We start from the raw sequence: 16,395 nt of genomic DNA on the forward strand, positions 1-16,395 counted from the left end.
TTTTTTTTGAAGATATTTATTTAAGTATTTTAACAATCACTTTTTATAAATGACATGTAAAACATGTAATGATGCAATAAATTAGAGATAAGAATTGTATGTGTAACACATGTATTTCAAACATACCAAATGATATCCTTACTAATTGATCAATTAAGGGTGGGTCTCCCGTGAGACCCATCCAAGAATCCATATATGTGAGATAGATTGAGTTAAGATGTAAGTGTAGATAAGTTATTTGTTACTTAGTGTAATATTTTTAAGAAAAAATGTAATATTAAAAGTTAAAGAGTTACTTATAAAAGAAAATGTAATACATAAGAGAAAAATTGTAATATGATAAAAATCGATCAAAGGATCCGAGAGACGAACTCAGGAAATTTTACCATTGATTAAATACATTTTATTAGTTTTGTCAATTTATATTTCAAATCAGCTCGGTCTGGCCACTTTCTTTATTTTAAAATGAGTTGATTTCATTTTTGGTCATAGATTTATAGGTGTCATTTTACTTTTAGTCATTTTTTTTTAGAACATTCCCTTTTGGTCTTAGTATTATTTTGGCGTGATCATTTCTTATCCTTTATCAACAAAATCGTTTAAATACCCTTAAATACAAGGGCATTTCGATTTTCAAATAGTGATTTTTCATAAAAATAAAAATAAAAATATAGCGGGTCAACCTACTTTGTAAAAAAAAAAAAAAGATCAAAATGTTATTATATTTAACTTCATTTCAACGATTTTGTTGACGGAGGACTAAAAATGGTCATGTCACAATAATACTAGGACCAAAGATAGATGTTCTAATAAAAAAAGGCTAAAAGTGGATTGTCACCTATAAATAAGACAAAAAATAGGATTAACTCATTTATAGAGATGAAAATTAAATAGTTAATTTTATTTTTTATCTTAGATTTATAAGTGACAGTTTGTTTTTAGTCATTTTGTAGTAGAACATCCTTATTTGGTCATAGTATTATTGTGTCATACATGACCGTTTTAAGTCATCTGTCAACAAAATCGTTGAAATATTGTTAAATTAATACAAAGACATTTCAATCTTTTTTATACAAAGTAGATTGACTCACTATATATTTTTTTATGTTTTTTTTTAAAAAAAATGCATAACTGAATATCGAATGTCCTTGTATTTAACTATATATTTAAATGTTTTGGTTGATAAAGGACCAAGAATGATCATGTCAAAATAATACTAGGACCAAAAATGAATGTTCTGATAAAAGATTAGAAGACTTAAAGTGGACTTGCACTTATAAATCTAGGACAAAAAATGGAATGACATTTGGTGAAGCCTTAACTATATTAATTTTATATCCCGTTTGATTGGCGTGAGTGACCGACTGATCACGCACTCTCATCTCCTAAGAGAGGCCAGGAGTTCGAACTCCCTCTTATATGGAACAGAGTGTGAATGGGGTTTAGTGTCTACTACAGTTAGGATCTGCTCTCGTGGTCTGACAAAAAAAAACTATATTAATTTTATCCCACAAAATATAAAATTATGGATACAGACTTAATAAAGTTCCCAAACCAAAATATGCGACACTCTCGCGCAAGTAATTAATTCGAAATTTCGGTCATCAAAATAATGCTTCACTCCACTCCATGCACCTAATTAATCATGTAATTAAGAGTCTTATTTTGCCGTGGGGATTGGGGAATTCCAAAACCATTTTTTGGGGGGTATATACTGGTTGTTGAAGTTTTATTTCTCATTTTGTTAGAAAATTTAATTTTTAAAAAATCTATAATTTTAACAAATAAATATAAATTATAATCGTTACGTTGTTGTAGCTATACATATAAATTGAACAATGACGTCTGTGGAAATATTATAACACTACTGTAAGTAAAAATATTGTCGTATTTAACACTTACTATTTTCTATTTTCGTTGTATCATTTCTTTAGCGTCTCAAAAAAAAAAACATTTATGTAATAAAATTGCACCAAAGTTCAACATCACAACATTAATACAATAATGTATGTAATATCAAGTGTACAATTTGCAAGCTAGATTCAACCTGAGATAGATTTTAATGTAGTAAAATCAAAAGACTACATGAATTCATGATTTAAAAACAAATTAAATTTTCTTTGGAATGGTTGGCGCATGAGTGAAATATGATTATCATACTCAATAAATACCTTATTCATTTTTTTGTCACCATCCTTTCAATAGAACCTGTGGCATAAGGTCTTCCCTTGGTTTCCCTCATCACCCAAAAACAAACAAATTAAATTTACTTCCTTTTATTTGTCGAAAACCCGCAGATGCTACTCGAATGCACATTATTTTAGATAAATTAAAGTCGGTCTTGTAACCCTAATCAGCAAAAGATTACAAAGAAATAAATCATTTAGATTGTCTAATCAACTTAAATAAAAAAGACCAATAATAAACCTCTCTCACCCAAAAGTCGAATTTGTAATCTTATTATTAGTTTATTACCGAGTTAATTAATTCCCAATCTATTAGTTCCGTTGTTCCATTAGCTACGCATGCATGCAGTTTAGTCTCAACAACTTTACAAACACACAAAACATACCTCACCTCGTATCATCTACCTACCTAGTACATTCACCTTAATTGCTCTCATCTCCACTTCAGTTTCTTCATCACTTCCCAAACCTATATATATGTAACTCAAAACTCCATCACAGTACACATTACAGGTTTACAGATATCAATTAAAATAAAGTAGATAGAGATGATGGCAAACCAAAACCTTGCGATTGCGGTTCTGGTGATCTACTTGGTTTCACTGATAGTGATGTGCGGTGCGGGCCAATGTTCTACGCAGGATTGCGTCCGCAACGTGGCAGAGGCGACCCTCCTAGCGCACGACGCCATCGTTCTGAGCATCGAAGAAACCAAGGTGCTGAAGCGGTTCGTGAACAGGGTGGTGAGGCTGAAAAGCCTCCAGCAGTTATCGGAGAACGCGTCAGGGCTAGGGTATTGCTCCAACGCCGTGGCCCACCATCTGGGCAAGCTCACCGGCACTCTCTACAGGCTGAAGCACCTCAAAAAGGCGGCCACCTCGCCGCCGCTGAAGGGGCACATAGACGGCGCCATGGTCTCCGTTGAGGCGTGTCGCGTTGCTATTGGAGATGTGGATACCGCTTTCGCTGAGGTTCTCACTAGGAAACTCAATGACCTCTCCTTCATGCTTGAGGATGTCGAATTCCGTGTTTCTCAGCTCACTGCGCCTCAGGCTCAGGCTCAGGATAATAATGAGGCATTCACAAATCCTTGAGATAATATAATCTAAGGGCCGGGCGTCCCTATCATATCGTTAGTTCCGAATTCCGATCGATAAAAAGGCAGGTTTAATTATTTATTATATATAAATGTCTCGCCATATATATATAAATATACTCCTTAATTATGTATGTGAAGAGCACTATTAAATTATTGTATTTCTCATTTCTGATGATTATTAGACTATCAATGTTATCTTTTCAAGTTACCAAAGCCCAATGATTTGGATTATCCAAACTAACACTCAAAATCTGAACTGAATTTTAAATTTCAGGTGAACCCAAATAGTTATAGGTTCAGACATTTTAAATTTTGATATATCCAAATATAAATACGATTTAGATATCTTGTGTTAAAATTTTATTCATATACGAAACTCGAAACCCCAATTAACCAAAATTGTATTATAAATATAATAATATAAATTATATATTTAGTTTTAAATGTATTTCATAATTAATACGGAGTAATATATTAATTTTCAAAAGTCTCTTAATTAATTATTAGTATTTTGTTTTATTTTTATTTTGTTAGTATATGAAAAAAATAATAAAATCATTAAAAAGAAAACTTAAAATCGATAAAATAAAATTTTACGTATATCCAAACTAACTTAAAATAAAATCAAAATAATTTCACTCGAACCGAACATGTCCAAATTAAATTTGATTCAGATATGGAGTGCCAAAAATATCACCTGAACTTTTTAGATATCCAAAATAAAATCCAAATATCACCTGAATCGAATTGATGCCCACTCCTAGCCGAAAGGATGGTGGACTTCTCTATCTTTTGCTAAAAAAAGTTTGGTTAGTTAAGTACATAGTGTTGAGAATAAATAATAGATATGTATGTATTTTGCTGGCATATGCTTCCATGAAATGGATACTTCACTAAAACACATTATATTGTTGGATGAGGTGATCAAGGTGACTATACATTGATGCACATTTCCAACCAACCAACCAACCAAGTACTACGTTGGTTTTCAATTAACCGAGGTATACTATATTTTGTAATTATTTTTAAAAAATAATTACGTATATATAGAAATTAAGCATATAAGCGTCATATATTATATTTACTTTTTTGCCTTGAGAAATTACCAAGTTGTATCTAAGGAATGTTTTTACATCATTAATCTTCACATTAAAAAATATTTAAAAAAAAAAAAAACCTTATTTTTGTACTATTTCAAGGTTGTTTATGTTGCGGTGATTCCAATAAAATCAACATACACAAATTACATTGTTGGAATCTAGTACAATGACTAATGGTAAGATTATAGATTACAATTTTCACTCCAGTAAAATTACTTATTAAAGTTTCTTGATTTGAGGCAATATGTCAAGAACTTAAATTGATTTATGTGACTTCATTTATAGTTTTTAGCTGTTAGAGTAAAATGTATATCACCGTTGAACTTAAAACACAAACCTCAATGATTTAGCTTCCATAAAACAGTATTAATACTTACACAATATTAATTCCATCCGTAAATGCAACAGGATACAATATTCGATCCTCCTCTATCTATGGCATCCATGTTTATTTTACTTATATTACTCTCCACTAGAAAGTGGATTACAGCTATATATATTATATATATGGGGAATGATGATCCATTCTGCATTACTCAATTCTTTGTTTTAAAGATTATATTCTTCCCAGAAAGAGACGCATGGAATTTATCTGGTGCTTGGGGTGCCCTTGGGATAATGAGGCTTGAAGCCTTCTTTCCCGGAGAAAATGAGATGAATTCCAGGATCATGGTGATTGCAAGTAGTGTTGTGCAGAATTGAGTTGTTTATTGACTGCACATTGCTGTTCATGAAGGCTGTCATGGGCAGTGATGATCTCCTTCCCCTTCCCGTTCCATTGGGATATTTAGCCCGACTTTCGCTGTCACTTCCGCTCCCAGATTTCTCTGCATCGCTCTGAAGCTTCTGTGGGGTGCCATTGAATCCGTTGTACTTCTTGCGAGCTGGGCTGAGGTCCATAATGGCGCCTTTATTCTCCCCTGCCAGGGTCAGAACGCTCATCCCATACTCATCTGCTTCGTTCTGTTTGTTCTCATGGGGATGGTGCCTAATTGGGGGAATGTACCCTCTGCTTCGTTGGGTGGTTTCTTGAACCACCATTTTTTTCTGATCAATCGGGATTTTGGGTTCAGAATCCGAGTCGGACATTGTTTGGGCCGGTTTGGGGAGTTTTAGAGGGGACATTTGAGGCGTTTTCTCAAAAGTTTTTGGGGATGGCGGTGGAGCTCTCACCGGAGAAGCTGGTTTGGGTGGGGGATTATAATAATCCTGGAATGGTTGAGGTTTAGGGGGACTCTGAACTTTGGGTTTTGGAGAATAGGAAGTGAACTCAGTAATTGGCTTTTGAACCGGAGAGGTTGGAACCGATGAAGTAATTCTAGTCGGAAAAGCGGCTGGCGGCGGCGGCGATGATTGCTTAACTGCCGGAGAATAGGCAGGAAAGCGGATTCGCGGTGAAGCTGCCGGTGGTGGAGGAGGAGACATTGCCGGCGGCGGTGTAACTGAGGCAGGGGAGCGCTGACCGAAACCCATAATTGGGGAACGTGTGGGAGTTGGTGACGGCGGCGGCGGCGACAGTGTAACGGCGGGTTTTGGTTGCGGCGGCGGCGGAGATGGTGGTGAAAGGGCTCGAAGAGGCGGAGAAGGAGCCGGAACAGGGGACCTTGTCGGGGAAGCAGGAGCAGAGAAACGTTGAAGAGGAGAACGTGTGATTGGAGGCGGTGGGGACGGCGGTGACGGTTTAACAGGAGACGACGTCGCAACGACAGGTTGGGGCGGTGGCAGTGGCGGTGACGGCGGTGAAGGGGTGGATTCTTGAGGTTGAGTTGGCCGAACCGTAGTAGTCGGCGCCGGGGGCCTAAATGAGGCGGCGGCCAGCGGCGGGCGAACTGGCTGTTGTGGTGCCGTAGCTGTGGCAGGTGCAGGCGGGCGAGTTGGCTGTGGTGCCGGTGCCGGTGCCGGCGCCGGCGCCGTAGGGCGAAACATGGAAGCAAATCGGAACAGGGGACGCGGCTGCTGTTGATTTGCCATTATATTTTCACCTCAAACTCAAAGTATCAGAAAACAAACACCCAAACCTTAATCCTTAAACAATATAATACTCCTCCGTAATATATATAATGGTTAAAAAGCATGCAATGAAACACGTATTTATAGTCCAAAACCTATACAATGCAAGTTACAATTCACATGAAACAAGCGGATCATGAAATTTCAAGAAAAGCATCAGATTCAATACTAAACCAACATTAAAGTAGTAAGTTAAGCATCAGATTCAGTCGTCACTAACACAGTACACAAAAGCCCTCTTGCTGGTACACAAATTAACGATCGAGCGGACCCAATCCGTACCCCAAAAATAAATTAATTTCTTCCAGAGAAATAGCATATTATATTATAATATGTATGACTCACATTCATTCATTCATTCCCAGTCAAATAAAAGCTTGCCCATCGATAATGAATATTAATGTAACATACATTATCTCAAAAAAACATCATCGTTCAGTGGGATTTGAAGCCTTAAATTAGGTTGGTTCATTAATTAAGGATCCGGGTTGTTGACGGGCGGGTTTATATTCGACGGCTGGGTGGGTTTAGGAAGATATTCTATGGTGTTGAAAGGGTAGATGAGACAAGTAACTGTTAGCTTAGGCCGCATGCAGCGCAGCAGATAAGAGTTGATATGATAGTGCAGAAAAGCTGTGATGCAATATACTCGGCCATGGCTGCATGTTCTGTTCTATATTTCGCTTTCCACTTTTAACGTTGAATATGTATTGGGGTTGGATTCCAATTTTGGAAGATAGATGTTCCTACTCCACAATTCAAATGTTTAAGAATCATTCCTTACGTTGGGCAACACCCCTAATGGATTGGACGATTAATTGCTCTCCGCCCAATGGGCTATATATGCTCAATATAGAGCTAAGACATTATTGCCCTGCGTGGGCTACGTGGACCATGGTTCAAAAACACATAAAGTATATTATTTTAACTCATAAAAACATTATTTTAATATATAAAGTACATTATTTTAACTCGATAATGATATTATTTTACTTTAGAAATTTATTTATTCAAACACATAAAATACATTATATATCATTCTAACTCATAAATACATAATTTTTACACATAAATTAAAATACATTATTCTAACTCATAAGATATATTATCTTACCCTAGAAATTTCATTATTCTAATATATATATGATAGTGTAAATACTCTCAAGAATATATATTTGAATACGAATTACAGTATAGTAGTTTAGATATAGTAGCTCGGGTGAGAGAAACCAAGGGTCGGAAGATTCCAAACATATCAGTTAGGGATTGTTAGGCGGAGGTCTGTAAAGGATAAAATTAAAGGCCAAGTCAGCACTTAGCGTGTCGAACAATGTGATGATGGTCTATAAATAATTAGGAAATAAAGTGTAAGTTATTGTTGTTGTTATTATTATTATTATTATTATTATTATTGATCCTATTTTGATAGGCTTAGAAGTATAGAGGGCAAGTTACAAGAGGCATTGAGTGCTATATGAACGAGTATTGCATACCACAAGAAAAGGCAATTGAAAAGTTTCAAGAATTAGTTGAACTTGGCCTTAAGGATTTGAATGGACTTATTAAACCAACACTTGCTCTCGTAGAGATTTGTTTGCGCATTGTGAATCTTGCTCGCATTGTTTCTGTCGCATACCAACTCAACAGGGCCGTTCCAATAAAAATTAGCGCCCTGAACAATATCTTAAATTAGACCCCGGCCCCTTTTTCAGGTAATTTGTATATATAAATAATAGTTGTTCAAAAAGTTGTGTCAAAAATTCTAAATATAAATATTGTATAAAAATACATCTAAATTCCATTTAAAAAGTGGCATGTGTCATGCACATTTAGACGCAAAATCATCCACCAAACTTTTGATATCAACTTCTTCCAAATCTCATTTTCAATATAGATTAAAGCTACTCTATTGAGTCTTTTTTTGGATCATATATGTCAAATAAAAATGAATCATTTGGTTTATAGAGTTAGTTGTTCAATTCTTCTTTTCTTTTTATGCTTCTCAAACTCAGATGAATATTTTCTAGAAGACATAATTATAAAATCCTAAGAAAAAAATACGAATTTATTTAGAAACTCTATGAATAAATAATTAATCAAGAAACAAATTTTTAATATATTTTCTAAAATCATAATTATTAAGTTTATTGGGTGAGACATCTAACCTGAAGATTTAAGGATCAAACCCTTGACCTTTAGTTAAAGATGAATGAATCCCTTCCACTCAACCACACCTTACAGGTTACTAAATTGCTTATTGCTCACATAGTGACATAATGTCATACTGACTGTATACATATATGTTATAATTATTTTTTTTAATGTGGGGACCCCAAAAATTGAGAGCCCGGCAGACTTGCCCAGGGCCGGCCCGGCAACTCAACCAAGACAGATATATTCATTATGAAAAAGTTATGAATTCTCACACTATTGCATTAGTGGTGAATCTTATACCACTCTATACTAACAAGTTAAATCTTAATCATATTGTGTATTTAATTTATTAAAATTAAATGTCCTATGAGCAACTCTTCTTGAGTTGTGTAGCGCAGTTATTATATATATGTTCATCATTGTGTATTTATGGAGATCAGGACTTGTTCTGATCTCCTCCTCTATATACGTAATTGATTCTTAAATTTGGTGATTAATAAATTTGTTTTAGCATCTTTTATCTGATCTCAATTCTCAAGGGTACATACATGCACCTTATTTTATGCAATATGGGTGTCCCAAGGTCGGATGGGTTGTCTCTATAACTTTTTTTTTTTTTTTTTTTAATATATAATGTCTTGTTTGTGAAGTCTTTAATGACAGGAATAGTAAAAGTACATAGGATGCTACAAAAGCAGATTATTGTGAAGGTCAGAAAAATTGTAAAGTAGTATACATTGAAGTACATACTTAGATTTCCCAATTCAAATCGTAAATATATATATATATATATATATATATATATATATATATATATATATATATATANTATATATATATATTATATCAAATCTTATTAATTAAAATATAGTGAACTCTATAAATAAATAAATACACACACTTCGAATTTTATAAAGTATGTTCACCTAATTTTTAAAAACCTATATCTTGATATGATTATTATTTTAATATTGAAACAAATATATTGGACACAGTATTATTTGAGTTTGGCTAAAATACAATTTAACTACTAGCAAACAGCAAATTATACCATGGACCAGGGTCTACCTTACATTGTAAATTCTGAAAATATAACCTTTAGATTCTGTATCAGTAGTTGACACATTTGATATCTGCAGTTGATTATTTTTGTACTTGGTAGCTATCATATTATGTGTCAGCAATTATCAAGTTATTTGTTTACATGTACAAAATTGTTAACTGTAGTCTGTAGGTATAGAATGTGTTAATTGAAGGTACAAAATTTTTGTATTAGGGCTCTTAGCTAGTGAAATATGAACCCTGGTCCATGTATAACAATTGCTAGCAAACTATTCGAAAATGAGTTGGGCTAAAATACAACTTAACTACTAGCAAAATATTAAAAAAAAAAAAAGTTGTAAAGCTTTGCGGGCTAAACTACTTTTTTTTTTTTTTTAATGAACACAAGGATCTCTGAAAAGAAGGAAGATCATATATATGTTGTTCAATATATAATGAAAAAAGTATGTATAGTAGTAACATTTGTGTATGGGTGAGTAGTGTAGCAAAAATGAGTGAGGGTAAGTGTATGGGTGTGAAATGTCGTCCTCGAGAATTGGGGATTATGGCATGCAATTATGCACTTATCAATGAGCCTTGCTATCAAATTGAATGATGTATTTCGTTTCGTTTGAACTAAAAGTTTAAACTAATAGTTAATTGTTCATTTATATTTAAATATTATAATATGCTTAACAAGTTGAACTTACTATTTGGGAGTATTTGCTAATCGCAATATCTAGCTTGCTAAGGGTTGAAGTCAGCTGATGGACAAGTATTTGATTGGTTCGTTAATACAAAATCCTAAAATTCTGGAAGCAACCGTAACAATATGCGGAGTCATAGACGACATAATCACCTTTGATGTAAGAGATTCAATAGTTAATAGTTTAATTTAATACAACTGTGCTAAATTATACTCAGTATTAAGAGCATAATAATCTCCAAAAAAAAAAAAAAAAAGTATCAAGAGCATTAAAATGTCATATGATGAGCAACTTCTCTTGAGCTGTGCTAGGGCAATTATATATTATTATGTCCTCTTCCTCTCAGTAACTAATTCTAGTCTTTACTTTGGTGCATGATTAATAAATTTCCTAGCATCTATTATCTCAAGGTTGTATAGGTTTTATTTTGTTTTTTGAAAAGGTTTTGCCATATGAGTGTCTCAAGGGTGCAGTGGCTTGTCTCTATAATTTCTTTTAAGCCTTTAAGAACAGGAAAAGTAAAAGTTTATAGGACTTGAAGCTACAAAATTAAAGCAGATTATTGAATTGCAGATCAGAGCTGTACACAGATCAGAGTGATTTGAATGGCTTCCATATATTTTTCTTAAATCTTATGTCTTACGTTTGAAGCAAATTAGTTGGTTCCTGCTTTTTCTTTTTCCTTTTTTCCCTGCCTTACTAAACATCAGATTGAAGGAAGGTATCGTAGCTAATTCTTGTCTTTTTCAACTATATATATAAGCTATAGCGCATCAGTACAGTAGTGAATCCATGGACTCATCAAATCATCATACAATTATATTGTCCTTATGACAAACAAGCTAAATAAGCCTCTTTTTTCTTCACAAATATATATATAAGCTTGCAAGCTTACATATTGATGAGAGTTTTGTTATTGGAACGTCCATCCAGTTTTCTCAACTTACAGCCATGCATGATGGCAGAGATTTCAATGCCAATTAATTGTGTTCAAGATATCGTGGACAACATCCTCAATATGCTACGTTTACGCCAATCTGCATGCTTCACGATATCAATTCAAGGCGTTTGAACGCTAGCTGCAGTGCTAAGCTTGCGCTGATGCTGGCAGCTTTCTCCATCAACTATGGATCGGAGATTTCTGTCTTGTTTCCCCGCCAACTACGCCATTGCAAGTTGGCACTTTTCATCCCCGCCAACTATGCCATTGTATCGGTTAAACGCATTCGATCCAGTCTTAGATCTCACCAAATGCAAATGCATTGTTGAGCTTACACAATCGACATCTTATTTTATGCCACAATCATATCACTAATTCCAGACTAGCTACTGTCAACTTTATCACTACACCGAAAGTTATAGCTAGTAGCGAATGTGTAACTTAATTTTCTTATACTTGTTAGCGTTATGTTTGACTCGGCTCTCTAAACGGCCACTCAACAACTACCAATTAGATTGACACAAAATATTATTATTATTATTATTATTTGTGCAATCTAGATATAATGAACAATTTGCATTATATTGAATGTTTTGTATGTGTATAGATTGCAAAGTCACGTAGGTACAACTTATATAATAGTAGAAGAATAAATCTAAATTCTGTTGTAAACATATCTGGACATTACTCTAGTTTTCCTCTTCCATGATTGGGTACAGTACAGTTTTCTCATTTTATTGTATATGTATATATATCTAGGGTGATCTAATGAAATGGGTTTGAAGTTTTCTGAGTTCAACTTGTTCTTCTTCTCTCTCGATCAATTTGGTCTTTCTCTTTACTTTATTTGTTTTATTACTTTTCTGTGATGATAATTCACGCGAGAATGCGCCCAATTTTAGAAAATGTTACCTAACACGATTGCTCTGTATAGCCTCAATGAATCATTGTACTCCGTATCAATTAATGCTTTTTACTGAGCCCGATTAAAAACAAATAAACTCTTACGCCTGTCTGGAATTATCGCAATATTCATAGTCCAAACCACTGACAGCATTGTAATTGTACCACTCGCCGTCGCCGGATTCCTCCGCCACATGTCTCGATTTCTAGCCCTAGCCAACGCTGATCTCTCTCTATATATATAACACTCACAGCTGCTAGTGTGATACATCTTACATATTACAGGCTTACAGCTGGTGTAATAAGATGCATGCGATACACGTGTCGTCTAATTTCCTAGCTTTATCCGATGATAATATAATCTATCTGATCTCGTCTTATCACGTGGCTTGTCAGTTGTCACTACCTAGAAGGATCGGAAATCGCTCGGAAGTAGTATAATATAAATAATACTGCCGCCTTGCCCTCTGATACATATATGATATGCTTGTATCACATTTCTTCAGTATATATGTAGTTAAGCCAGTTGAGTTGATATATATTGTTGTACGCGTATATGTCTATAAAGATAATAGGTGTTGAAGTATCACAACAAAGCAACTCCGAAAATCAAATGCTTCGCCCGTCGATGGCCAACATCCCTCCTAGTTTATGGGGGTGATCGCCTTCTTTCATTTTCCATTTATAATCAGGTACATATATAAGTAAGAGTAATTCTACATAAACTCTCAATTCACACTCCCATTTTTTATTCCATGTGAGTTGGCATTGATCAATTAAATAGGGGGCCATGTGTTTATTCATTCCTTTTTGTTTCATCTTCTAATCAAATTTGAACACAAGTGGGAGTAAAAGTTGGGAGTATAATTTTAGGAGTGCATCTAGTATTTTTTGGTACATAATTATTATTGATCATATTTATGTGAGGCTCTCTTAAAAATCATTATTCATAAGACAGATCCGATCAAATCGAGTTAATATAAAATCATAATACTTTTAAAAAAAAGGAAGGGGGCACCCATACAACAATCCAGGTATATTATCTAATAGAGTTGGAGCAATTTTTTCATTGCAGGAATCCATCTCAATCATCTAAAGGTGCCGGAAATGTGTCGAAGCCACACCTTGACTATTCCAAATCACCTTGACAATTAATCATGAATTTCATGGAAAACAAACATAAAAGAAAAAACACTCTCATGAGCGCATGTGTCAGTCCGCCACAAGGACATTCAGTCCAGCATGGTAATCAGCATCTTGCATGGCCTCATCTAGTTGATCTGAAGAATTAGAGAAGATCCTGGCCATGTCTGGAGGGTCTTCCTTATAATTGAACCCAAACTCAGCCATGTGGGATGATTCAAGTTTAATATTAGAGTGATGCACAACTGTGCTTCTGATTTGCTTTCCCCGGTTGGAACCACGTACAACTGTGTGTTCTGACTCCGCAGCTGCTCTTCTTGGAGCACTTCCACGATCTCCTCTACCTCTTGATGCTCCTTGAGATACCAGATGAGTCTGTCTCGCATTGTACTGTTGCAGATTTAATCTCGAAGTGCCTTCCTCTGTCCTGTGCTCTGTGAACCTTTGTTGCTGGTAGGTGCGAATACAAGGCAGAGTAACACTTGTGATGTTGTTATTAGGTGCGTTCCCCGTAATGTCTTGCATGGGTCCAACTTCATTATCTTGAAGCGCTTCTAACATGGCGAACCGAGAGCTCGTATGAACAATGTCTGCGTTCCCGTCTCTTTGAGGGGTGCGATGGCCAGCCGAGGGATGTTTACCTCCCCTTCTTTGTCCTCGTCTGTCTCTTCTCGTTACCAACATCCAAGAGTCATAATCATTCTTGAAATCCTGTACTGGCTTTTTAGTTGGCCGGACCTTGGGTTGGACAGGTTCGTCTAAATGGTGGTTCCTTTGCCCAGGTGGTGACTTATCGCCTGCAACGTTTGAGCCTTCGTCTCCTTCCTTCTTACACTCATCTTGCTTATGCCCGTAGACCCCGCATTTGAAACAAACCATATGAATACCTTCATACTCGATCGGTACCACCATTTCCCCGACAGTAAACTTAGCTAATAAGGGCTTGGATAATTCAACCTCAACACATATTCTGGCGAATTTACCTATAGAAGTTAAGCTAGTAGTCATATCCATCTTTACTGGACGACCAATTTGTCTCCCTATCTTCATAAGAAAATCTTCTTCAAAATATTCAATTGGCAGAGCTGGAAATCTTACCCAAACCAATAGTTTGTCCATGAACGGTCTCTCTTCCGCGCAATTCCAGTTTACTTTCAATACAACTGCAGTATCTTTTCAACACAACTGCAGTATCAACCATCATCATGGTCCACAATGCATTGTGCGGTTAATGTGATGACTCCATTTCTAAATACCTTTTTGCCCCCTCTTTCATCTATTTTTGTAGTTAAGTGTTTATACTTGAGTGGGATTTATTACTTGGTTGTGTGTTTTTGTGGTTATAGGTGAAATTCTTCACAACAAGTGGTAAAGGAAGCAGTTTGGAAAGCTTTGGATCAATTTTGGTAGCTTAGGATCTCACTCAAGGAGGAAGAAAAGCAGCGGAGCGCAAAATGGAGCAGGAAAAATTACTAAAAAAATGAAATGGGTAGTGACACGGCCGTGTCCCTACCCGTTTTGGGCTGCCCTAAAACTGATCACCAAAATGGGTACTGACATGGCCGTGTCCCTGCCCGTTTTGGTCTGTGCTGTTCTGTTTAAGCGCGTTTTTGCTGCATTTTTTGGGGACTCCGAACCCTAGCTAGTTTAGACTCTCTCTCTAATATTTTCATTAGCCATTTTTAGCTTAGAATAGCTTAGATTGACATTGTAGAACACTTTGCAAGCATCTTTTGGTGGTTTTGGAAGGGATTCCAACAACATCTCTCCATCATTAATAGTAAAACTCTTACTTCCTCTTCTTTAAGTGTTTTTACATTTATTGCATATTTATGCTTTCCTTGTTGAATCTTGCTATGTTTACCTTAAATATGAGTGAGTAGTCTTTCATATGGGTTAGATTTGGTGTTTATTGCTCTTATTGATGCTAGTTAGATGATTATTGCATAAAGGGGATGAACACCCATTTAGGGTTCTTGAGTTTGAGTTGGATTTTGATTTTATCTTTCAATGATTAGTTGCGCAATGATTATTGCTTGTCTTTGGAAAGTCTTTCATTTCAATGGAAGTTGGATGGAAGACTTAAGCCAATACAATCTCAAACCCATTTTCTCTTCTATGGAAATAGGGGTAGATTTGGGGCTTAAATAGCTTTTGTTCTTCAAGAACTTAGGTTGATACACCATGGGAATGGGGCAACCTTTGTTCTAATCCTTGTGGAAACTTGGATTCTTTTGTGCTAGCATCAAGAACCTAGGGTTATTGTTCATCCCCCAACTCAAGTGTTAATGCATCAATAGAGTAATACACCTAATCTAACCCATTCTTCCCAATAGATTTTAATCCTAGTTTAGGCTTGTTTTCCCTTATATCCATAATTCCAAAATTACTTCTTAGTTGTTATACTTTAATCCTTAAAATGGTTGCTTGGATCCTTATGGGTTTCAAGACCTTGGTGACTAGAGTCTAGGTGATTAATCCTTACGTGCCATAAAATCCAATCCTCGTGGTTCGACTTTACACCCATTTTCACACCCCGCTCTCACTACATCATAATGCCTTGTCGTAACCCAATCAAGTTGGCTAGACGGATAACTTATAACCACAAGATTATAAGTTTGACTTTTAACGAGAGCAACCTATTAATTTTTTGCTATTATTAATTTTGTTGTGGCTTGTCTATTACTCTTCTTTGATGCTCCATGTGGCTCAAATTTACTCTCATAATGTATGAAAATCACTCGTGTTTGGACAAGTAATATTGTGCCTAATTTGAGCAAATTAAACAATAATTCTTTTGAACATCATATTTACATTATATTCTAAGTACAAAATAAAGGTTAAGTTTGAGGTAAAATATAATCTGAGTACAAAATAAAAAGTTAATTTTGAGGTAAAATATAATCAAATATGAACTTTCCACTTTGTCAATTTACAAATTGAATTGTGCCTAGTGGTTGAGGCCACGTGGTAGAGCCCCATGGCCGAGGCCTCGTGGCAGAGCCCCCATGACCTAGGCCTTGCCCTAGGGCAATCTAGGTCAAGCACGGGGTTCAATCTCGGGGACATATATATATATATATATATATATATATATATATATATATATATA

At 35.3% G+C, this 16,395-nt stretch overlaps 1 protein-coding gene across 3 annotated transcripts; it reads right to left on the reverse strand.

The window, feature by feature from the left end:
* Nucleotides 1-4,703: 4,703 nt before the first annotated feature.
* Nucleotides 4,704-6,434, reverse strand: LOC116005555 (vegetative cell wall protein gp1-like). 3 transcript variants are annotated; one of them, XM_031245776.1, is made up of 2 exons: nucleotides 5,937-6,434; nucleotides 4,704-5,897 (listed from the first exon to the last, which is right to left on the reverse strand). In XM_031245776.1, exons 1-2 carry the CDS (start codon nucleotides 6,354-6,356, stop codon nucleotides 4,974-4,976), a joined length of 1,344 nt encoding a protein of 447 aa, XP_031101636.1. In that variant the 5' UTR covers nucleotides 6,357-6,434; the 3' UTR covers nucleotides 4,704-4,973. The 3 variants fall into 3 exon arrangements, with proteins under 3 accessions (XP_031101636.1, XP_031101635.1, XP_031101634.1); XM_031245775.1 differs by having other exon boundaries at nucleotides 4,704-5,885; nucleotides 5,925-6,434; XM_031245774.1 differs by having other exon boundaries at nucleotides 4,704-6,434.
* Between the last annotated feature and the right edge of the window lie 9,961 nt (nucleotides 6,435-16,395).

The sequence above is a fragment of the Ipomoea triloba genome, chromosome 15 (genome assembly GCF_003576645.1).
Source record: "Ipomoea triloba cultivar NCNSP0323 chromosome 15, ASM357664v1".
Classification (NCBI taxonomy): domain Eukaryota; kingdom Viridiplantae; phylum Streptophyta; class Magnoliopsida; order Solanales; family Convolvulaceae; genus Ipomoea; species Ipomoea triloba.

Bases quoted from the DNA above. Each gene is read 5' to 3' on its own strand.
- LOC116005555 (XM_031245774.1), bottom strand. From the start codon at position 6,356: ATGGCAAATCAACAGCAGCCGCGTCCCCTGTTCCGATTTGCTTCCATG.